Here is a 23670-nt window from a genome sequence, read left to right as displayed (position 1 = left end):
AGCCCTGAGAGGGAAGACCAGAACCTAATTGTAGGGGTTCTTTGACCTTTCTTTGACCTTGGTCTTCGACACCTTCAGTGTTCCCTGGTTCAGAGAGCATGCACACCCAGTAGTGTCTCTCTAGATCTCTTTTGGGGTTTTATTATCTTATGTGTATGGGTGCTTTGCCTGCATGTATGTGTGTGTACCGTGCTTCTGCCTGGTGTCCACGGAGCCAGAGGAGGGCAGTGGATTCCCAGGAGTTACAGATACCTGTGAGCTGCCGTGTGGGTGCTGAGAATTGAACCCGGATCCTTAGAAAGAGCAGCCAGCGTTCCTACCTGCTAGGCCATCTCTCCAGCCCTGTCTTTCTGAGGTCTTCGTTTCCATTCGTGTCCTTGAGTGAAGGGGCGATCTCTGGGCAGTGGCTCCTGGAATTTTTTTTTTATATATATATCTCCCTTCATCTGCAGCTCAAGGTTTGCCTTGTTGAAAATACCCTGTCACACAACTTGTAAACGAGTAAGATCTTGGAAAGCTGTGCTCAGAGAGAGTACACATCTCTCAACAGACACATCTAACGGCGGCGAGATCCCACTTTAAACATGCCAACCAGCATGGTGGTGTTGGAACAGCCAACACTGAAAGCTAGACAGGGCCAAGTTCACAGTCCGGAGTGGAAGAGATTTTTGTAGCAAATGAACAAAGCCGAAGGAGATCCAAGTATTCAGAAGCAGGTGTGTGGACGACTTCACTCCCGATGAGTACCCATTCCAGTGCTAACGGTAGATGGGGTTAGAGTTCAGAAGGAGGGGTTTCGCTGGGTCTCCCCTACCAGACTGTTCACTTACTAAAGTGAGGCTTTTCAATGTATATCTTGGAAAAATGGAAAATAAATTCGCCTTGGTTGCCAGCCCATCCCGAGGGACCGTTCTCTACGGGAGACCCTCCTTCCTCCCGCTCTTCCAGAAAGTGCGTGTGAATCAGCCCTGAATGGCTCCCACTGGAGGATGTGTCTGGCGTTCGTCCTAAAAATGACAGTCCGTTATCTTCAGCGCTGCTCAGTCTTCAAGAGAACCGGCAGCGAATACTGACAACGCGGAACCACAAGAAGCATAACAGAGGAGGCCGTCTCTGTTCCAAATTCCTTCTGAATTGTTTCTTGCCTTCAGTTTAAGTGACAGCTATAACTTCAGCGTCGGCCCGTCTGCCTCAACACAAACCATCCAGAATCACAAGTCTCCGGGAAAGCCGCCTTTCGTAAAGAAGTTGATTTAAGTATGGACCTCATGGAGTGGATTATGTGGCCTTGCCCTCTCTAAAAGGGACAGATACTGTACTCGATTCTATAAAGCCATCTATTATAGCGTGCTCAGTATTGGAAGCGTCTTATAAGCAATACAGAAACTGGACAGACCAAAAGGAAATTGTATTGCCAAGAGCTGAATTACTACACTGTTAAGATAAATATAGAATAAGATTACTGTAGATGTTTTTATTAAATAAGGTATCTCACTATTCACCTGAATACATTGATGTTGGAATGTCTCCACAGTCAACTGTGAGAAGACAGAAAAAGGCTGCTTTGGGTTTTTTGTTTTGTTTTTGGTGGGGCAGTAACTTGTGTTCCCTCCTTTTGTCTGACCTTTATATCCATGGTTCCCATTTGTGACTTAGGAGAGATTGATGGGGTGGGCTGGTCGTGAGAACCCAACAGAAACCTCAGATCAGTCCTTTTCCTTTGGGAATTTTATTTTCACTTTTTTAAAAAAATTATTTTTATTAATGTGGGTATATATGCATCAGGGTGTGCCTGATAATTTGTGGATGTTCCACATCGATGCAATACCCACAGAGGCCAGGAGAGGGCGTCAGATCATCACGGAACTGGAGTTAAAAGCTGCTGTGAGCTGCCTGATGTGGCTTTTGGGAACTGAACGGAGGTCCTCATAGTAATTGCTTGTGTCCGTTGAGCATAAGTATATTTTTTCTCTTTCCAGAATTTGCAAGATGATAAAGGCATGGTGGTGCATGCCTTTAACTCCAGCACGCAGGAGGCAGAGGCAGGTGGATCTCTGACTTCAAGGCCAGCCTGGTCTCTAGAGCAAGTTCTTGGACAGCCAGGGCTACACAGAGAAACCCTGACTCGAACAAAACAGCAACCACAAAACAAATCTCTGTGTGTGTGTGTCTCTCTCTCTGTCTCTCTCTCTGTGTCTCTGTCTCTCTCTGTCTCTGTCTCTCTCTGTATGTCTCTGTCTCTCTGTGTGTCTCTCTCTGTCTCTCTCTCTGTGTCTCTGTGTGTCTCTCTCTGTGTCTCTCTCTGTCTCTGCCTCTCTCTGTGTGTGTCTCTCTCTGTCTCTCTCTCTCTGTGTCTCTCTCTCTGTCTCTCTCTCTCTCTCTCTCTCTCTCTGTCTCTCTCTCTCTCTCTGTCTCTCTCTCTCTCTCTGTCTCTCTCTGTCTCTCTCTCTCTGTGTCTCTGTCTCTCTGTGTCTCTGTCTCTCTGTCTCTCTCTCTCTCTGTCTCTCTCTCTCTGTCTCTCTCTCTCTGTGTCTCTGTCTCTCTCTCTGTCTCTCTCTGTCTCTCTCTCTCTCTCTGTGTCTCTCTCTGTGTCTCTCTGTGTCTCTCTCTGTCTCTGTCTCTCTGTGTCTCTCTCTGTCTCTGTCTCTCTCTGTGTCTCTGTCTCTCTGTGCCTCTCTCTCTGTGTCTCTGTCTCTCCCTCTGTGTCTCTGTCTCTCTGTCTCTCTCTCCCTCTGTCTCTCTCTCTCTGTCTCTCTCTGTCTCTCTCTTCCCCTCTCCCTCTGTCTCTGTCTCTCTCTCTCTCTGTCTCTCTCTCCCTCTGTCTCTCTCTCTCTCTCTCTCTCTGTCTCTGTGTCTCTGTCTCTCTCTCTGTCTCTGTCTCTCTCTGTGTCTCTCCCTCTGTGTCTCTGTCTCTCCCTCTGTCTCTCTCTCCCTCTGTCTCTCTCTCCCTCTGTCTCTCTCTCCCTCCCCCTTCCCTCCCCCCTCCCTCCTCTCCACGCTCTCCTCTCACATCCCCTCCCAGTAGTTAGAGGAAAACCTCACTTTCCAACTTATTTGAGGCTGTCTCTTGCTGTCTACTGTTACACACACTGGGCTGCCGGGCCCTAGAACTGCCAGGGATTCTCCTGTCTCTGCCTCTAGCCACAGGAATACCGAGGTACAAACGGAGGCTGTACACCTGGCTTTACATGGGTTCTGGGGATACAAATGCAGGTCCTCATACTCTCCCTTCAAGGACTTAAGCCCCCGAACGGCTTTCCAACTCCCTGGTTTCCAGTTTAACACACTCACATTTGCCATCAACCTCCAAGAGTAAACTAGGTGGCTAGCGGCAAGGACGTGTGTCCTAAAACACAAAGACATGGGAGTTTCCTCAGCCTTCAAATCTCGTCAGGGATCAAAAGGCTCTGTGTGCCTTGTCTGTTGGCTTCATGGGCTCTGGAACCAGCTGCCTGGGTTTGAACCTGCCTCTGCCTCTATAGCTAAGTAGGGTCGTCTAAGTCTCAGTTTCCCTGTTTTTAACGGGGGGGGGGGGAATCACTAGGCGTCTTCTCGCTTATCACAGTGATTGACAGCTCATTCTTCTGGCACGTCTGGCTGTAAGGGCTCAAACTATCCATGTGGTCATCAGCCGGTGTCCTTATCTTTTAAGGGATAACCACTTCTGAGCACACCAGTCAATGCCTTGTCCACAGTTGTGTGCTCCGGGGAGACTGTGAGCTCAGAGCATCCAAACTCCAGTTCTCTACTTCCCCCAGCCACACGCCCTCACCATCTCACAGCTTCTCCTACCGACTCCAGCTCTCCAACACTGTGGCACAAATTGCAGACACCTCTTTCTCCCTCTGTGTATCTCCCAGGTAGACTTTCTGTAGCCCTGGGACAAGGTCCTCTTGTAGGATCACTCAGTGGCCACCACCATCCCTGTCCACCCCACATCAGATTACCATGACACACAATCCCAAAGATGCTCCCTGACACAGCAGCCATGAGGCCTTCTGCAGTCAGAGAGCAGCCGTGAGAACCTGCTACCTCCCTAATATTAGAACTCAGGTCGGGGTTAGGGATTTAGCTCAGTGGTAGAGCGCTTGCCTAGCAAGCACAAGGCCCTGGGTTCTCGGTCCCCAGCTCTGGAAAGAAAAAAATAAAAGAACTCAGGTCTAGCACACGAGATTAGCCCTGGCTGGGACCATCCCTTCTGGTCTCTTCCTTCTCTGGTACGTGATCATGCAGCTCTCTCTCTCTCCCTCTCTCTCTCTCTCTCTCTCTCTCTCTCTCTCTCTCTCACACACACACACACACACACACACACACACACACACACCTGCCACCTCTCACTGTCTCAGGGCCTTTGTCCCCTTGACTTAATGCCTTGAATCCCTCTTGTTCCCTTTCCCATATTTACAGCTTCATAATTTTGTTCCTGTGTATACTTCCCAGCATCCTAAATTTAGGGCGGTGACCTCACCCAGGACATGTCAAAGGCTTGCTTGCCCATAATCAGTGCCCACCATGGAAGCTGAAGTGCTGTGGTTAGGGAAAATCGGAACCCCCTGTCGGAGATGATCGTGAATGTCAAGATGGGCAAATACCAGATGGGAAACATCTTCCAAAATACTTAGCTGGCCATCCTCAGCTGACAGGGTCATGGGAAGTTAAGGCGGGGTGCTGAGAAACTGCCACAGCCAACAGGACCCTAGGGAGTCACCGTGAGATCGGTCCTGACTGGGACCTCGTCGCAGAATGAGGCACAAGGTCATCAGGCACAGCAGCAAGCAGCTTTACCCACTGAGCCATCCCACCAGCTATATTCATTTCTTTATGTATTGTGTGTATCGTGTGAGCTCCTCTGTGTGCACATGTGTGTGCATCTATGTGGAGGCCAGAGGATGACCTTAAGTGTCTTCCTTAATCACCCCCTGCCTGATTGTTTTGAAAGAGGGATTCTCGTTGAATCTAGAGCTTACCTCCGGCAGCTCGTGGTTTACGGGACTCACTGAACCCTGGCTTTTACTGGGTGTTCTGGACCTGATCCCAGGTCTTCCTGGGTTTGCAGCAAGCACTTTGCTGGCTGAGCCATCTCGCTGCCCCTGATCTCAATTAAGTTCCAGCTTGTGATCCACTCTGTTGGGATAGGACTAGACACGCCATTGCCCTCAACTTACTGCCTTCATTTGTGAATGGGTCCCTACCATGTGTGTGGTTAGCATGTGAAGGACTTAGGCCAGGATGGATTAGCATCGGATGTGCTAATATTATTGCAAATTGAAGGACATGAACCACAGGCACTTCCCTCTGCCGCTTGCAAATGACTTAGTCCTTCTGTCCCAGACTAATCAGGAGAGACCTCGCGAACTTAATTTCCAACTCTTCCCACTCACAATCCCACATACACCAACTCCCATCACCTAGGGAAGAGAAATCTCTCTTTGGAGGGTCCCAGAAGAGTGGACAGGGACTGTTCCGTAGCCTAGTCTGCCTCGCAGAGCCTGCGGCGGCGCAGAGGAGGCTGAGGCTGCAGTGCGCCGCCTAGTGGCACCTGCGAGCATGGCCAGTGCTGGAAATGCTACGTCCAAGCTGCCAGCCACTCTTTCAGGGAGCCCCAAAGGCTGCTTTCAAATCATAATTGTTACGAAATAGGTAGCTTTTACTTAGGTAGATCAGAGTATGTGTGCATATTCCTTTTAGTCCTGAGAAGTGGTGATTATTTCCTTTTTACGACGGAGGGGGCTGATGCCAGGAAAGGGTAAGTGTAAGATCTCTCAGCAAGCAGGTAAAAAGAACAGCGGGGAGTCGGGATGAGGGTGTGGATGGGGGCTGAGAGGTACATCCATCATCTGCGCTCCAACTTCCAGTCCTACATGCTATCATGTTGAGAGTGGTTCTGTTCCCCGAAGCACCTGCAGCCTCCACCAGGGTCAACGCTGGCTCAAGCTTTCAAGGCAGTTTGTGCCCCAATAAAAATTTCCCTGCCTCCAGTCCTAAACATGCCCCGCTCCCGGAACAGTCCCCCACATCCGCGCTTAAGCCTCCAAGGCATGCAGGTGGAGCCTTGGAACTCCTTCTTATGGCCTTGGATCAACAAGGCCTCTCTTTTTCTCTTGCCTCCGACTGTGTGCAGGAAACTGTATTGTCATGCCTTGATAAATAGGAAAAAACGGAGGCCAACCTTAGCAAACCAGTGCCCTTGTTTTTACTTAACTAGAAGCAGCGCCCCTCTGCCCTGACTGAGTGCCAGGGTGTAGGGTGTAAAGACGATTCTGGAAATTTCTAAACAATTCCTCCATTGTGTTACCCCTAGGGCTGTGGGGCCTTACACACGGGAGAGAAGACGTCATTCCCAGTAGAGGGCCAAAGATAAGGTTTTCTGGACTAAAGAAGAGCTAGCTGCAAGTGGCTGAAAAGCGCATCTCCCTGAGATTTCACATAGGTGGGGCCAGGGGAGACACGGTAGATAAGAGGCAAGACCTCTGTGAGCAGATGTGGTAACCAACAGGACACACAGTCATGAAGGGATATGAATCTTTTTTAAAAGATGTATTTATTTTATGTATACGAGCACTCTATCTGCATGTATACCTGCATGCCAGAAGAGGGCACCAGAGCCCAGGATAGATGGTTGCGAGGCACCCTGTGGTTGCTGGGAATTGAATCCAAGACCTCTGGAAAAGTAAAGTGTTCTGGAGGGAATAAGCCATCTCTCCAGACCATGAATATTTTTTTTTTCAGAGCTGGGGACCGAACCCAGGGCCTTGTGCTTGCTAGGCAAGCGCTCTACCACGGAGCTAAATCCCCAACCCTCCCCCCCCCCCGAATATTTTTTTAATCTAGTTTTCACTCTGTTATAATTTGTGCATGTGTGTGTGTGTGTGTAACTGAATGAAAACTGTAGTTGACAGTAAGAGGGCAGAGCCCCATGGAAGCTTCATAGCCTCAGATTGGCCATTCTAAGCACAGAGATGTTCACTGTGATAGATAGAGGCCGGAAGCGAAGGCACAAGGGTTACAGTAGCTGCCTTAAGCTAGCTGTATGGCGCTTTTATTTGTGAGTTAATTAGAATAAAGTGATTTTGCTTTTTTAAAGTAGAGAGAGCTTCCAGACTGAAGGGTGGATCGGGGCTAGGTAGGAAGAAGAGAAATGCTTGTTATTCCTACGCCCCTCTCTCCCCAGAAGGAATTAAGCAACTTCTAAAGAAACACCAGCAATATTCCAGCAGGGGAGCATGGGGCTGCAGCGTCTACTGAGCTCCCAGGCACAGCATCTTCCACCTCCTTGCCTGGGTCTTGGGTCTGAGCATGGGATGCGAGTGTTGGTACCCAGGCCCCCTCGTGTTTCCTGCCAGTCTTTAAATACCCAAATACCTGTTTGCCTTTCCAGTCAGAGGTCTCTGTGTATATGCCTGGAGGTATGTTTGGGGTTTTGAATCTCGAGGGCTCTGTGCTGAAGGTGTTTTTCTAGGTGGATGCCTGCTTGTACACAGGGTGTTTCAGGGAAGGTCATCTTGCACCTGTGTGTCTCTGTTGTGTATTTACTGGTATGTTCCTTTGCGGATATGCGTAACTGTCCAGGGGCGTGTATGGCTGCATGCTTGCGGTCTGACATGGGTGGAACAGGCTGGGTGTGCTCAGCCACTACGGCTGCTCATGCTGTTCCAGGCCAGGCTAAATATAGCCCGTTTACCTTTGCCCACAGAAACCGAAGTCCTGCCTTGGGCGTTCACTCCACCCGATTCACCCTCCTGGCCCTGGGTGGCCAGCCATGAGGCAGGGCGTTGCCTATACCCACTGCCTCCAATAGATCTCCAGTCTTCATTTGGTGGAGTTGGGATACAGGGGGTGTCCAGAAATCCTACATTCATTGCTCCCTCTCCCCCAAACACAGCTAGGGGGCCTTGCTTCTCTGCCCTCACACTACCACCACCAACTATGGCTCCCAAACCTATGGAACAACTATGGCTCCCAAACCTATGGCTCCAATCTAGGAACAACTTGGAAATACTAGGTTCTTTTGTAAACCTCCCACCCTCCCACAGGACTTCAGAGCCTGGCTAGGCTGCTCTCTTCCTGAAGAAGAGGACTGTTCCAGATCTGCAAGGAGAAAAAGCTTACCTGGTCAGCCAATGAGGGATAGGGGGCAGCAAGGAGATGTTTGATATCTGTCAGCTCCTTCTCGGAGCCAATCTAGGCCTCAGGGAGAGACCCCAAGTGCTCCTCTCACCACATCCAAGGTCTCACGATGTAAGCGCCCTGGCCTCAAACTCACCAAGATTGTCCTGCTTCTGCCTCCTGAGTGCTGGCATTAAAGGTGCGGGCCACCATATTCACCTGGAGGGTTTTTTCCCCCTATCCCCTTCACGCCTTCACTCAAAGCTTGGACCAATGGTCCCACTTCTCTCCTCTATAAAAGAGTGTATATGGTACTTCTTCATAGAGTTGTGGAATTAGCTGAAATGGTGCCTATTCATGGGCTTCCACACTGGAATGCTGATAGTTTCATGTGAGGTGATGTCTATCTCCCAAGTCTCATCTGGTCACATTAGCTTATCACCTTTGGGTGATGACGGCTTCCCTCAAGAACCTTGGGAAGACTTGCCACCATTTGCGCCCCGCTTTCTTGCTTTCTTCCTATTTCCTACATTCCGTTCCTCAATCCCTTAGGAGACAGCTGACATCATTATTCCCCATTTCACAGGTGACAATGACGGAGACAGCTAAGCAGCTCCTTCAAGGTCAAGTACTTAAGGAGCGGAACCAAGTTTATACACTGAGCCAAGCACAGCAGCAGGCCCCTCCCCACACATGTCCTTTTATCAATTGGGCTGTTTCACCATATCCCAGGATGAGCCATCCTTCCGGATCCCACGTAGAGTTCTAGTTCTGTCCTGGGTCGTGGAGACAAATAGAACCAATCACTATCCGAACTCATGCCCAAATATCCACAGCTGGAACTCCCCACCTACATCCTCCGCTCCAGCAGGACTTGGGTGTTTGACATTTTTCTTAAACACCCCCCACCCCTTTTGAGACAGAATCAAAAGCGAAAGCTGATTCACACCCAAGCTAAGAAGGGCACGAATGTTTATTTCTTTTATTTTTGGAAAGAAAATCCGGTAGACTCGGCCGCTTTCAGTGAACCGGCTTTCCGGTGCTTTGGATCCTACGTTCTTCAAGGATCCCCTCTGATAGGCCCCAGCTCGGCCGCGCCTACACAGAGGTAGGGTACCCCCCTCGCTGGGCCCCGTGGCTCCGCCCTCGTCCTTCAGGCCCCGCCTCCTATCGTGTGAGTCCCCGCCCCGGCCCGCTGACTCTAGGGCGAGCGCGCGGCGGCGCTGGGCATTGTGGCCAGCAGCGGGGCGGGCGAGGGCGCCGAGCCGCGGGGAGCGGCAGGGCGCGGAGGGGAGCGCACACCCCACTTGGACAGACTTTGCGGCGCGGCCGCTGCGAGCGCCACTGAGCGCACTCCACTGGGATCGCGCAACTTCGGAGCAGGGCGCGGACGGCGCTCGCCGCCGGAGAGCGCGGAAAGGGCGCACCAGAGCCGGGTTCCCCAGCGGCGTCCACTCCCGGAGCGCTCCGAGCCTCCGGGCAGTCTCCCGGCGCTGCGTGGTTGCCGCTGCGCCCACGGAGGGCACGGGCTGGCGCTGCCGGGCGCCTGCGAGGACGGCGAGGCGGCGGCGAAGGCGAAGGCGGCGAGGCTGGGGACCGGGAAAGAACCCCGAGGGAGAGGCGCCCGGGCCGGGCGACAGGAGCATGAGGGCCCGGAGCGGGGCGCGGGGCGCGCTGCTGCTGGCGCTGCTGCTCTGCTGGGATCCGACACCGAGCTTAGCAGGTAGGAGCGAGAGGGAGTGGGATAAGGGGATGTGGTTCTGTCGCGTCTCAGCGTCCAACTGCAAGTTCGGGTGGTTCTTGGCGGAGTCACTGCGCTCCGAGAACGCAATGGACGCACCCAAGTTAAAAGGCAGCTTCGGTGCCCGAGAGAGGGGGCGACGCGTGGCCACCTTGGGTGCCACGTAAGCTTGAAGCTCCCTTCTCCTGCCTCCAAGGATAGTTGCTAACCATGTAATGGGGTCTGATTCACTTTCAAGTGACCCCTGATTGCCACCGAAAAACTGTCGCTGCCAGAGCCAGGTGTGTGTTCGCTGCGGTTCGCCTGCAACTTAAGTCTGAGTACACGCTCCCTCGGGCTGCACGGGCAGCATTCTGCAGGTCACGGAGAGAGAGCGGGAGACTGCGGAACCCTGGAAGCGCTTCTTCCCCTCGGCCTTTGGGGAGCCGAGGTCCGAAGGCTTTAGCTATTGAAGGGGGAGGGGCCGAGTCCTGTACACCCTGCTCTCCGCAGGTACGGCTCGGGCGGTTATAGAAAGGTTTCGTGGTTGGTGGATTGTTTTGGGGTGAGTGTTGGCAGAGAGTGGAGGGGCGTAATGTGTCCCCTTTCGACTTTGCCTGTCTTATATAGGTTATTGGCATTCTCGCTGTCCGGGAATTAGACCAGGTGAGCTCGCCTCTGCACTGCCCGTGGACCCAGTAAAGATGCTCTAAGAGGGTTTGGCGGACTCCTAAGTTTATAAAAGTCCCCAATTCTCCTCTCTCACCGCGAACGTGGAAGTGTCTTGCTAGCTCTGTAGTAGCTCGGCAAGGCATTGCAAAGGGGGCTGAGTCTTCCTTGGAAGGAAAAGTATACACTCATACCAACCTCTCTGGTACCCAAGCAGGTGAACTGTCATTAGGGTGAATCAACTCTCGGGGCTGATTTGGGGACTGGAGGACCACCCTATACAAAGACCTCCCTGAGAATGGGGAAAAGAAACTAGCAGAAAGTGCTTGAGTTGACGCATCTCTCCCCACCCCACCACCCTCTGTGATGATGGCATCCGCTCTCCCCTCCTCCCCACCTCTCTCTTTCTTCTAGAGCTAAAGGTCCCTCCTCTGGAATGAACGATTCCCACGGCTTGAGCTTGCTTTTAGCACATCCCCCCACTTTTTATTTCTCCCCAAGCCTTGTGCTGTAAAGTTACAACACTCAATCATTTGATCCAAGTTAATTATGATTTGGGCAGACTCGGGTATTTAAAGCAGTGTTTTGAAGTTGGAAGGTAATGATGGGGAGGGGGAGGAGGCACGCTAAATAACCAGCCTCCTTTTAAAGGGTGCACTTAGATGTGGGAGGGGCAGGATTGGGTGTGAGTTTCTGTTTAAGAGTATCTGGGGGTGACTGGAGGGTAGAGTGAAGTCTTTGCAAATAGTACGTGGGCCAGGTTGCATCCTGGGAAACGTCCCCCCCCCCATATTTATCAGCAGGGTAGTGGGATCGGGAATAGATACCACAGTTACTGGGGGTGGGGCTCCATTTAGAGAAAAATGGGACTGCTGGGCTCGCAGTTCTCTGGGTGGGTGGGCTGGGCCAGGAATGCTGGAGGTGGCCTGCGTTTTCTGCTTAACAAAGCATTCAGCCTCCATCTACCCCGGAAGAAACCCCAGGCCCAGGGCTTTGATGGATTTGGGCATGAACGGTGCCCAGTCAGAAATGGCCTGTAATACCCAGCTTTGATTTCTCACCAGTGAGCTGAAGCGGTGTTGGAATTGTGTTCATTCCATGGCACGGTGGGGGGGGCCTCCTGCCCACTAGTCTGGAGAAGGGCCAGCTGCTGGGGTCTGCCTGCAACCTTCCTTTGCCTAGAATACGCTGCCCTTCTTACCTTCTGGAGGGAGAGCCTGCCTCTTCCTCCCACACAGCCTGGTTTCCCCAATGCCATAGGCACGGAGCATCTTTCTACCAGAACGCTCTTTGGGTTTTTTCCAGTGACTCCCCCCTGATCCCATTTCACAGATGGGGAAAAGCGAGGCTAGAGCTCAGTCTTTCTCCACATCTCATCTTCTTCACACCGATTTCTGACTAGGACACTGGGCTCCTTTATATTAGTTAGGTCAACTTCGACTGGGGGGTTGGGGTGCCCTTCAGAACCCTTCCATCTGGCTGTGTTGAGATCTGCTGCCGAGGTAGGAGAGATTACTGAAAGGCTCCAAACAAAGTACAGGTAGAGTTCCTCCTTTCTCCTGAGATTCTGGTAGTCAACTCCTTGAGAGTGCTGAGGTTTTTTGTGTTTTGTGGGGTTTTTATTGTTTGTTTGTTTGTTTTGTTTTGGGTCTTTTTTTTTTTTTTTTTTTTTTTTTTTTTTTTTTTGCACTAAGTTTGGTGGTGGAAGAATCAAAACCAGACCCCTAGAACTGCAGGCCCTTAGGAAGACACCAGCCAGCAAGTGACTGGCTGGGAGAGGCCACTTCAAAGGCCCTGGGTTGCTCTGGGAGCTTCCTTCTACCCCTCCCTACTCATGCAACCCTTCCAAGGCCTCTGGCTGGGACGGTTGAGCCAGAGTTGAGAGCTCTTGATCAGTCTTTTAAAGCTGCAATTAAAGCGGGAGTTTTCCCAGCGTCTGAGCTGGTGCCGCTTCTGTGGCTTTTGGTTGGTGCCTTAACCCTTAGCTCCCTCTGCACCCACGACCAAAGCGGGCATCCATCTCGCTTAAACAAATGGAAATCCAAGTGTCTTAATGGGCTTTCTCATTAAAGTGTGGAAGTGCAGGAGAGGAATTTCTCCCCGGAATCTCTCCGCTCTGGTTCCTCCCCTCCCCCTTGCATAGTGGGGAATTCCGTAGGACCTGACAACCCCCATGTTTTTAACTGCTGGAGCTTTGGGAAGTGTTTGGAGTTGCCCAAGGTCACAGTGGAGCTCAACAGAGACAGGATTCGAACTCAGGGCCCAAGGGCCTGCCTCAGCTATTGTTTCAACCTTTCTTCCCTCACCCGAAGGCCGGATGGCCCTCCCTGGGTTCAGGATGCTGAGTGAAATTGAGATCCTACCTAAGTAGGGCACTGAAAGGTAGAATTCCTTTGGCAATTGGATTTCACTGGACTTGTAGCAGGAATGGGGAGGACAGGTTGATTGGGAAGCAGGAATCCTGCTCAACAGAACACAGCTGGACCCAGGATTGGGCATAGGGTTCCTAAGACCGGGTAGATGCTCACAAATGACACCAACATCCAGCACCGGCTGTAGCAAAACATAGGCCAACGGCTAAGCTCCTTAGCCTGCAGAGTGAGTCAGATGGCAACCGTTTACAACAGGGTCACATTCATTTGTAGAGTTGGGAGCCCAACTGTCTCCACTGGTTTCTTTATGGAATCCTTAGGTGAAAGGCACCATGACCCCATTCTCTTCAGTCCGGGATAGCATGAGGTTTGGGCTCTCCAGCGTCCTTTCCCTGAGTCACCCCATGTCTAGGGTAGCTATGGGCTGAACTTTGGGAGACAGCAGGGTGAGCTGTATCCCTTCCATCTCAGGTGCTTGGGCAGCAAGGCTGGTGATCCTGAGTGAACACTACCTAATCCTCCCCGGGGCTGGTACCATCCTGAGGACTCCGGAGTAGAGTTTTAGGTAGCAAGGAGGCAGATGAAAGCTCAGGTCTGTAGGGACCACGCAAAGGGCTGGGTACGGGGCTGAGTTGAGGTTGGTGGCCTTGGGCCCAGAGAAACTGCTGCTTGGGCAGATGGCCTCCAGGGGGAAGGGAGAGAGAGGCTGCTGCCAGGCCTGAGCTGGCTCCCCTACTTAGTGGCCTTCTCCTCCGCCTCTCCACCAGCTTCCTAAACAGCTTCCACAAATGGAGTCATTAAAGCTGTGAAGGCAGAATGAACCCAAACAAGTGCGGGCAGTGCTCCCCCCCCCCCTTAAAGGAAATTTAGAATCCCATAATGAGAATCATTCAGGAAAAAAAAGCATGAGTCCGAAGGGACCGAGAACCCTGCTACCCTCCGGATTGGCTGGGTCCTGAAATCTGGACTGGAGCGCCACCTCCTGCCCCTTTTGGATCCGGTACCGGCATCGCACCGGGGGTGGGGATGGGAGGTGAGGGGGGCTCCTCCCCCACACTCCCCGGTGCCCGGGCCATTTTGGTAAGCTAGGGCAACAAGTGAGCCCCTCCTAAAGCCTTCTGGGAGAAGACTGGCACTCTGAAGCCGGCTGCCGGCTGTTCCCAGGGAGTTCGTTGACAAGCCAAATCTGGATCGGCGGATCTAGAGGCTGTGGATCGGAACGGAACTCCGCTGCAGCCGGCGGGCAGACAAGCCCAGACTGAGCTCCCTAAGCCACAGGTCCCCACCCCCCACGCGCCTTCCTCTGCCTCCTAGGCTTCCCGAGGCTAATGGCAGGGAAAACATTTGCTGAAGTGCAGGCATAAATCAGCTGTCTACCCCCCCCTCCTTTTGTGTCGTTTTCCCTCCCAAAGCTCTGGGGCTGCTAGGAGCTCCTGTTTTTCCCTTCCCTACAAAGCCGCCTGATTAGCATCTCTGGAGCTTGGAGGTTGGATTCTGTACAGTCACCTGGTGTCCCCAAGTACCAACCACTCTCCACCAAAGCCTTCCTGTTCCCTGTGTCCCTTCACCGCTCCCTTCTCCCCACCTAATCTAAATCGATGTGGGTCTGCCCTGTCCTCGGAGCTCAAAGGTGCCACCTAACCATTGAGCTCTGTGTCCCACTCCATTCCGACGCCCCTCTTTCTCAGCTCCCCCAAGGTGCCCCCAGCACATCACAACTTCCCAGGCTCCAGCGAGGCGGACCTGTGGGTGTGAGATTGTGCGCTGAGGAGTGTTTGTGAGAGTGTGCGGTGGGAAGGTGGCAGGTGGAATAGTGTTCAAGGAGGGGGTGGGGGGATGTTATTGCCCTCTTAGGTGTGTGTGTGTGGGGTGTGTGTGTGTGTGTGTGTGTGTGTGTGTGTGTGTGTGTGTGGAGGTGAAGTGTGCAGGAGGACCAGAGTGTGCTGCGGTTTCCACCTTTTGTTTAGGAGGGTGTGGCGTGTGTGTGACCCTGGATGTTTGAGCATGTGGGGGTGTGCAATGTCATATAGGTGTGGTACGTTTTGTTTGGGTGTACATAGGTGTGTGTAATGAATCATGGAAGGCCTGGGAAGCTCCGTCCTTTGTACCTTGTTGGGGATTCCTCTTCAGGACAGGACAGGACCTGCCATTTGTCCTGCAGGGCTAGAGACTCCCTCTGGCTATCTAGCCTGAGTGCCAGACCCTGTTGTTGGGGAAGCTGGGACCAGGAAGCTGAGGGTGCCCTAGAGGGACGAAGAAAGGTTACTCATAGATAGCCCAGGAAGCTGACACTAGTCTTCTGTGCTGCTCCTTCCGCCCCAGCCCATCCAGACAGAGCATGGTTGTTGGGGTGGGGGGTGGGGTATGGGGGGCTGATGTGAAGGCTAACCCTCCCACCTGACTGGCTCCTGCAGACCCTCTCTCGGGAGGTCTCTGAAGTTTTCTGTGGAGCTTTTAGTACATGCAGAAGGGTTCTCTGCACCTTGGGAGGTATGGCTGGGCCGTGGACACAGGCACAAACAGGCACACCGCTGAGAGAGCATCCAGCAGCGCTTCTCACATTCCTCTCACTGCTGCCTTGGTTGAAGGAGGGCACTCTGCCCTTCCTGTTTGTGCCCATGCTAAGGACCACTGCCATTCTACTCTCAGGTGAGACGACATATTTGAGGAGGCTCACACCCCAGCTCTGTGCACAGCCCTTTATAGTTTGTAAAACCCTTTTCTGTGTGGGACTCAGCTTGCCTTCAAGAACCCCATGCATTCCTGGAAAACTGAAGAGGCAGGCCTGGCCCAGATCAGTCACAGAGGCCCTAATGCTGGTCCCCAAAGAGGTCACAGTCTGTAGGGCACCCTGACCTCCATTCCAAAAATGCGGAAATGGCTCTTAAAGTCTTGGACGCTGCAGGAAGGCAACAGAGGAGAGCACAGCAGAAAAATGCTGAAAGCCTGGGGGCTTCCTAGAGGTGGTGATGGCCTGGAGCTCCACCACAGGTTCCCTCCCCCATCCAGGACTTGGGGGGCCTTGAAGATGCCCCTCCCGCACCTCTGGCTCAAGGTAGAACCTGGGGTAGGGGGTTGAGAGGGAAAGGTTTCTTACATCCTGTCTCTCTGTGTCTCTTAGAAATGGGTGGAGCCTAGCAAGTGGGGTGGAATCCTGTTGGGGCATTAGGGGTGAGTTCCCCGCCTGCTGTCCTCACCCCCAAACCCCGGTCTTCATATACCTCCTCTGATACCTCTCTGCAGGGGCCAGTCCCTAGGGCCTTAGCTGCCAGGTAGGGGCCCTGACATGGCCAGCTGGGATCTGAGAAGGCCGACATAGTTCCTCCACCTCCTTCACTCTCAGTGTCATTTACTGGCTCAGTTCATCTCTGTGCCTCAGTTTCCTCCTCTGTGAGAGGGGGGGTTGTAAATCCTCATAGAACCGTTTTGGGGGTGTGGGGTGCCTAGCGAGCAGTGTCTGCTCACACTGTTAGCAAGCTCAGAAAGAGAAGAGGGGGATCTGGAAAAGACAGGGAGCCTCAGGGCTTGGAGGCCCAGCCCCTCCGGGCCTTGAACTTGGGTCTTACTGTTTATTCCTCTGCTCTGTGACCATGGGCGATCTTTCCCCTCTCTGGGTCAGGGTTGACTGCTCTCCCTCCCCATCTGTGTTTGGAGTCTAGAAGAGGTAGAAGGTAGATCTTTAAGGGCTGTGGGGTTTTCTAGCTAGCAGTTAGCAGCAGACAGAGCTACCAATGACCAGAACCACTTCACTTCATTTGCTTTATAGAGGCCCATCCGGAAAGTCGATTTATTGACAGGGATGCCCATGTGTGCATTATGCAGCCCTGGGTCTCTGTGTCTGTCTCTGTCTCTCTTTCTCTCTATGCTCTCCTGCCTATAAATTACCTTCTAGGACTTAGTAAGCTCACTTTCCCTGCTCCATAAGCATCTCTGCTCAAAGACCGAGAGCCCCGGGCTCAGGAGACTCAAGGAAGGAAGGAAAGAACCCGCCAAGGCTTAAGGGGTCTACAGCGGTTCTAATAGGACAGACAGCCTGTGTCTGTCTCGGTTCTACTCACTTTTAGGACCGAGGGAAGCTGATTTCAGGGCAGAGGTGAGGATTCCTAGTACACATGGGTCACAGGAACCCCAGCCCAGCCCTACACTTGACACAGGTCTCATTCTCTTAGCAACCATCATCATTACCGGCAGGATTAGAAACAACAGGAAGTGTATGTTGGGGGCCTGGGGTCAGGAAAGGCTTCCTGGAGAGAGAAGGGTGGCTCTTGAGTACCCCCTTGGAGGCTCAGCGGTTTGGGCGGTGGAGTGGAATGCCTGGAGTTGTTCATATGTGGAGACAGAGTCGTCTACAGCCCCACAAGGAAGACTCTAGATTTATGTCTGACTCAGAAGACTTCTGGAGCCTGCGGTCTCTGTTCAGCATTGAGCAAAGAGCCCATGGCTTTAATTTGGTCCAGTTCCTGGGCCAGGTAGCCCAGCCTCTTGGTGCTCTCGGTTCCCTGGTGAGCCATGTGACTGAATCTGACCCCAGCTCAGTCCTCTGAAGTCCTGCGCCTCCTCATTTTGCCTTGCCCTACCACTCCTTTGGGCCGAGCTCTGGTGGGGGGATGGGCCATGCTCTCCTGTGTGATTCTGTGAGAGAACAAGGGACAGAGCCCCTGGTGGCAGCGTCCTCCTTGGGGGAAGAGCTGGGGGACAGGGTAGCAGGAAAGAGGCCAGCTTTATAAAGCTTCTGGTGGCCACCCTGCTGCCTGGTAGCTCAGAGAATCTCCAGCTCTGATCACCCGTAGTCTGCAATCCCCCAGAGGCCCCGTGTGGCGCCCGGAGGCGTTACTGGCGGCAGGAGATGGAGCTGAAGCAAAGCGGCTGGTAATGCTATCAGGCGCCCGGCTGTCCCAACCCCGGGCCTCGGCGCCTAGCGCAAGATGCGGAGCTTATAAGAAGTTGAATCAGAAATGCCAGGAAAGTTGTTCCAAGACCCCTGCAAGTCATTTTGTAACACAGAAGGACAGAGGCAGAGCCAGGAGTGACCAGAGGTGTCACAGGGCCACCTGTGTCCTTTCTCCTGGAGACGGGTTGAAATGACTAGGAGATAGTAATGGGAACAGGGCTGTCAGCAGTGACATCAGTCATTGTGTGACCAGGAGTCAAAGGAAAGCCTGATGTGTCCGAGGACCAGTAGTGTCAGATGTGAGGTAGCTGCAAAGTGAGACAGAGAGGAAACTATGCACAGGCGCCACTGGCCAGGAGGGAGCTCTGACCGGTGCCTGTCTGCCTGGGTGAGTAACTGGGGAGTAGGAAGGGCCCAGCCCTCTGCTCACTGCCTCTGCTCTGCCTTGTTTGAGCCAGCACAGTAAGTGCTAAGTACTAGGTGGTCGGGGGCCCTTGAGTGAGAAAGAATTTGTTCCATAAATCTAATAAAGTCACAAGGAATTAGTGAAGTTTTGCGTCGAGGTGTCCTGGTCCCTGCTGCGTGGGTAGCAGAGAGCAGACTAGACACATACTAGGTTGTAAAACGTTTGCATTTGGTCAGGAATGGTGCCACACACCTGTCACCCCAGGGCTCAGGAGCAGGAGTATCATAAGTTCAAGACCCACTTTGGTGCATGAAGCCAGTTCCAGGCCAGCAAGGGCCGCATACGACTGTATCTCAAAAATAAAGCCGTTTCCGATTTGCGTGCCCAAGCCCGTCGATCACTGTTTGGAGCTGCGCAGAGTGAGTGGCCCTTGCATGGTCATTGGCTCTGCAGCCTGCAGCAGGTGCAGACTAAGCAGCATGCAGGGAGGCACAGGGCCAGGGGCTGAGTCCAGGCCCAGCCCTCCACAGCAACTGCCCCCAGCTTCCTGGCATGAATTGGGCCTCGTGAGGATGGCAGATTTGGCTGCAGGGTCAGGCTGCTCGCGGCTGCCCTTGGTGCATCCAGCACTAATATTCAAGAGTATTCCTAAGAGATAAATATCCCCGGGCCCTTGGCTGAGGCAGCAAGATGCCTGGCTCAACTACCAGCCTCACAGCTGGGTACCCACTGGCCCTTGCCAGGAGTCACAGGCTGCTCTGAACTCCTGTCTGGCAGCTGAAGCAGACCGGGCTGCTGGACACAGTGACCCCTGCTGCAAATTTCATCTGGCCTCACATTTCCTGGCTTGCCAATTTTGTCTTGGTCTGGTCTTCCCTTCCTCCTCTCCTCTTCTCCCTCTCCTCTCCCCTCCCCTTCTCCTCTGGTCTGTGTGTCTGTTTCTCTCTGTGTCTCTCTCTGTCTCTCTGTCTCTGTCTCTCTGTCTCACTTTCTGTCTGTCTGTCTGTCTGTCTGTCTCTCTCTCTCTCTCTCTCTCTCTCTCTCTCACACACACACACACACAGAGGAACCTTGGGAGAAACTGGGAGCTTGGTTCTAATCTCAGTCCCAAAGCGGATCTGCAAGGTAGCATTAGGCAGCCTCTTTCTCTCTGTCCTTCCTCTAATCAAATAAGCAGGGTCCATCCTGGAGTCAGAATATCACAGGTTCAAGTCCCGACTCCATGCCTAGGTGGAGTTTTCTGAGCTTGGAAGCTTCTGGTCAAAGGCCGAGTCTCTGTGTGACCCAGGGATAACAGATCCTTGGGGACTCTCATCCAACCCACCAGGAAAAGAAACAAAGAAACAAACCCAAAACTGAGTTGGGCAAAGGCAAGTAAGCCAACAGCCCCGCAACTCTTTTGCATTGCAACTTACAGAGGCCCCTGTTTTGAAAATTGTTGTCTGAACCCCCAGAGGCTGTGACCGGGAGATGGCACTGCCCAAAATGTGGAGCAGCGATAGGGACACCATGTTCCTTCTTACACGGCACTGGAACCTGCTTGCTGGCCTGGCTGGGCCGTGAGTACTGAATGACGAATGTTTGGGCCACCTTCCATACCTCTCCATGCCCTCATGCCCTGGTATGTGTCCTATGCTCATGAGCAGAGGAGACCGGGTGCCATGTCAGGGCAGGTTAGCGTCAGCTCCGGCTTGGCTGGCACGTGAGCCGGTGTACCATCTGCTATGCCCGGTAGAAGTTACATAAGCCTCTGCTGGCCACCAGTTCTTAGAAGACGGGCAGGCCAGCCTGTGCAGTCTGTTCCCTTCTGGTCCACCATGGACAGGCCAAGCCAATCGAAGGCTGCCCGGAGCCAGAGGGAGACAGGGAGAGGTGGGGGAGAGGGAGGAGGGAGGGAGGGAGGGAGGGAGGGAGGGAGGGAGAGAGAGAGAGAGAGAGAGAGAGAGAGAGAGAGAGAGAGAGAGAGAGAAATCAAAGCAGAGGAGATTGGAAGGATACTTGATGAGGGTTCTGCTCTGTGGACTACAGGAGATATGCAAAGTGCCTGCTGACTGCATACCTGGCTGCTGAACGAGCAAGCGTGTGTGAGTGTGTGTGTGTGTGTGTGTGTGTGTGTGTGTGTGTGTGATTGTGTGTGTGTGTGATTGTGTGTGTTGCACGTGTATATGGTGTATGTGTGCACATACATGTGTGCAACTGCAACATGCATGTTTGTGCGTGTGTGTGTGTGTGTGTGTGTGCATGCATGCGGAGGCCAGAGGAAGATGGCGAATACTTAGCAATTACCGGTAGAGCGACGGGTGCTGACTGAACAGAAGGACTTGTGGCTGTCCTCTCAAGTGCAGACTTTCTGCCATGTGACTGGGTCAGAGTAAAGACGAGTGGAATGATGGGGCTCTTCTAAAGATGGCCCCAGCCTCAAGGCAGCCCTTGGCCATTTAAGTATGGCCAGGGATAGCATGTTTACCAGGGCCCTGTAGCCACAGGAGTGTGCCAGATACAGGGCCTGGCAAGCCGGAGGCACTAGAGGCAATGACTGGAAGAGTGTGTGAGAGCCTGAGAATCTTGCTTGGCCCTCAGTGAGTGTTTATAGCACCTAGATGGTGCAGTCCACCCTGACCTGGATCCTGTGGCCTTGCAGAGGAAGGGGCGGGGCTGAGAGTCTGCCTCTTCTGAGAGGGCCACTGGCAGAGTTGGGTGAGGCAGTCTCCCTCCCTGCTCCCACCTTGGCTACTGTACCAGAGCACTTGCCCACCGCCAGGAGCCAGGATGCTGCTGAAAAAGGAAACCACGCAAGATCCCTGAGTGCCGGAACTCTTGGGCTGCCCCACCCCCCAGGCTCTTTCTAGAGAATTCTTGTGTTTATGGATAGAAGGAACTGCCCTCTGATCTTTTCGGGATGGTAAACAGCAGTCCCACCACAGGGCACATGAGAGTCACTCCTGGACTTGAGTAAGCCTGTGTGAGCATCACGTCCAGCTAGACACCTCCCGAGGCTTGGGTCTTCACATGCTTAGTGTATATATGCATTCCTGTATGTGAAGCTGACGTGTTGGGAGGCCAGAGGACAGTCTGGGGCGTCCCTCCTCAGGGACCATCCGCCTCTTTTTGAGAAAGGGTCTCTAACTGGTGTAGGATTCACTTAGTAGAGCTCTAAGTCAGCTGCTCTAGGAATCAGCCTGTCTCTGCCTCCCCAGTGCTGGGATTGCCAAGTGTGTTCCACTATGCCTACCTTTTTTAATATGAGTTTTGGAGATCAAACTCAAGGCAAACATTTTACTGATTGAGCAGGACTCACCCCTTTCTCTGAGCTCAGAGAGGGAGCCACTGATTCCAAGCGTCAGGAAGAGCCAAGGCTGCACAGGCCGGTTTCCAGGCCTCACCCCAAAGGTAGAATCAGGGATGACTTTCCACAAGCCAATCGCCAGGCTGGAAATCGATTTCACTTGTCTGTCCACTGACTGACCCGTGACCCAGCCTGCTTTTCCTGAGCAGGGACATCTGAAGAATCTCATCTGCCCTCTCCCTGGGCCAGTCACTCCAACCCAACTGTGTCCTATTTTCTTTCTCGGTGCAGCTGAGCTGTGTGCCCTACAAGGGAGATTCCAGATCCCACCAAGCTTCCAGCTCCATAGTCTTATCTGGTACCATTCTGTCTGCCTCAGTGGCTTAGGTATCGCGAGAGGAAAGGCCATCGATGCTACCTTCTCAAACTGGGGGAGCCCTGGAGGTGCCCCAAGTGTGTCCCGGACCTGAACCATGGCCAGAACAGGCTGTTTCCACAGAGAGCAACTGAGTGACAGGGACTTGGAGTGAGTTTGGTGCAAGGGGTTGTTGTTGATGATGACTTTGAAGGGGCAGCTAGGACACAAGGGGGGTCATTGTCCCCATCCCCCTTCGAGGCAGAGATGCCACATCTAAGCAGCACACTTCTCTCTGAGACTCAGTTTCCCTACCTGTTAGATGGAGGTTAGCTTAGTAGATTCGAATCCCTTCCTTCTTCCCGTTGAACACTTTTTTTTTTTTTTTTTTTTTTTTTGGTTCTTTTTTTCCGGAGCTGGGGACCGAACCCAGGGCCTTGCGCTTCCCTAGGTAAGCGCTCTACCACTGAGCTAAATCCCCAGCCCCCCGTTGAACACTTTCTAATGTCCCCCATAGCCCAGTGGAGACATTGTCAATGTCCAATGACCTCATTCTGCCATTCGAATATGGCTGGAAATCACCCATGGGCGCCCTGTGAATGTGAGGGGTGTTGGCAGAAGCATGGATTCCATAGCTCCTGAAGAAGAACGCTTGTTTCTACATGAGGAAATCTGCTCCAGTGTGGAGCACTGGAACCCTGAACTTGCCTGGACTGACACCTTTTTAGCCTGCGTCATCTCAGATGTCCCTTCTTAGAAAGCTTCTTAACAGCCAGTCAGCACTTGCCACCACCTGGAGTTCTCATGCGCGTGTACACAGATTTCTCCACTTTATCTGGCTTCTCACTCCACAAGGGCAAGGCTGTGTCCCTTGAGAATGTCCTTGTGCCCAGAACAGTGTCCCACACAGAGTAGGCCTCAGTGAACATTTGCTTGATAGGTATGTCACAGAATGGTCAGCCAGAGTTTGCCTGAGTTCACACACCTGCCGTTCTCCACCCTGGTCTGCAGATCTAGGTTTGGCTTAGACATTGGGCCTTTGCAAGGCTCCCAGTGATTCTAGCCTGTATCCCCTCAACTGCAGCTGAACAGTGGGTACGTAGATCTGTTCAGAACTTCCAGCCACAGTGACTGTACGCTTGGACCTGGATGCTGGGACTCCAACTGCTTTTTAGCTCTTGTGCAAAGGCAGAAGGCTGCGATTAGTATACTCTGGGCCCTCATGTCCCACCTAGATTTTGCCTTTTGCAGATGCCTTGTGACCTTGTGGCATTCTTTTGTTCCACAGAGCAGTTCCATGGTAAGGTAACCTTACCAAACCCTATTAGGAAATTTGGTATCCTGTCTGTCCCAAATAAATTTTAAAGTGCCATCCAGGGTCCTGTTGCCCCTCTCCAAGTGCCTCTGAAATACTGATGGCTCTGGGCCCCAGCACCCCCAGCACCTCCATTTTTCTGGCAAGACAGCTGAGCTGTGTTGGAACCTGTCTCTTCTCCCCTGATAGCACGCAGTTTAAATAAGATCTTCATTTACCAGACGTTCACACCACAGCTCATGTGTTATATGAGAAGCAGCACTCTCACGTTTGTCGGGGAATGCTGTTCAGGGATGCGATTGGGGTGGTGGGGGAGCCATCACAGAGAGGGTACGTGAGGAAGGAGAGACTCATGGAATCCGAGCTGGCAGCCCAGCCCCAGTGCTGGCAGTGCCAGGCTCCTCTTGGCTCAGCACGGGGCTGCTGGGGGAGGTGCCATGGCTCTGTGAGCTGACCTCAGGCTGCTGGAAGGCTCGGAGCCGGATGGGTGCATGATGTCACCACCACTTCCGCCTGTTGGCACTCCCAGCAATGCACTGGGTCATTTACA

General features: G+C 52.9%; 1 protein-coding gene across 2 annotated transcripts in view; it reads left to right on the top strand.

Annotated features, from left to right (window-relative positions):
* The first annotated feature begins 9329 nt into the window (after positions 1 to 9329).
* Unc5b (unc-5 netrin receptor B) overlaps positions 9330 to 23670 on the top strand; it is a 66302-nt gene continuing 51961 nt past the window's right edge. Inside the window, exon 1 of one of the 2 annotated variants that reach the window (XM_032888383.1) lies at positions 9330 to 9829. In XM_032888383.1, the coding sequence (XP_032744274.1) occupies positions 9751 to 9829 (79 nt within the window). In that variant the 5' untranslated portion in view covers positions 9330 to 9750. The remainder of the gene's footprint in view (positions 9830 to 23670) is intronic. The other variant, XM_032888384.1, reaches the window with a different exon arrangement.

The sequence above is a fragment of the Rattus rattus genome, chromosome 18 (genome assembly GCF_011064425.1).
Source record: "Rattus rattus isolate New Zealand chromosome 18, Rrattus_CSIRO_v1, whole genome shotgun sequence".
Lineage (NCBI taxonomy): Eukaryota > Metazoa > Chordata > Mammalia > Rodentia > Muridae > Rattus > Rattus rattus.
The sequence above is the reverse complement of the archived record's forward strand: the minus strand, read 5'-3'. Positions and strand labels throughout refer to the sequence as shown.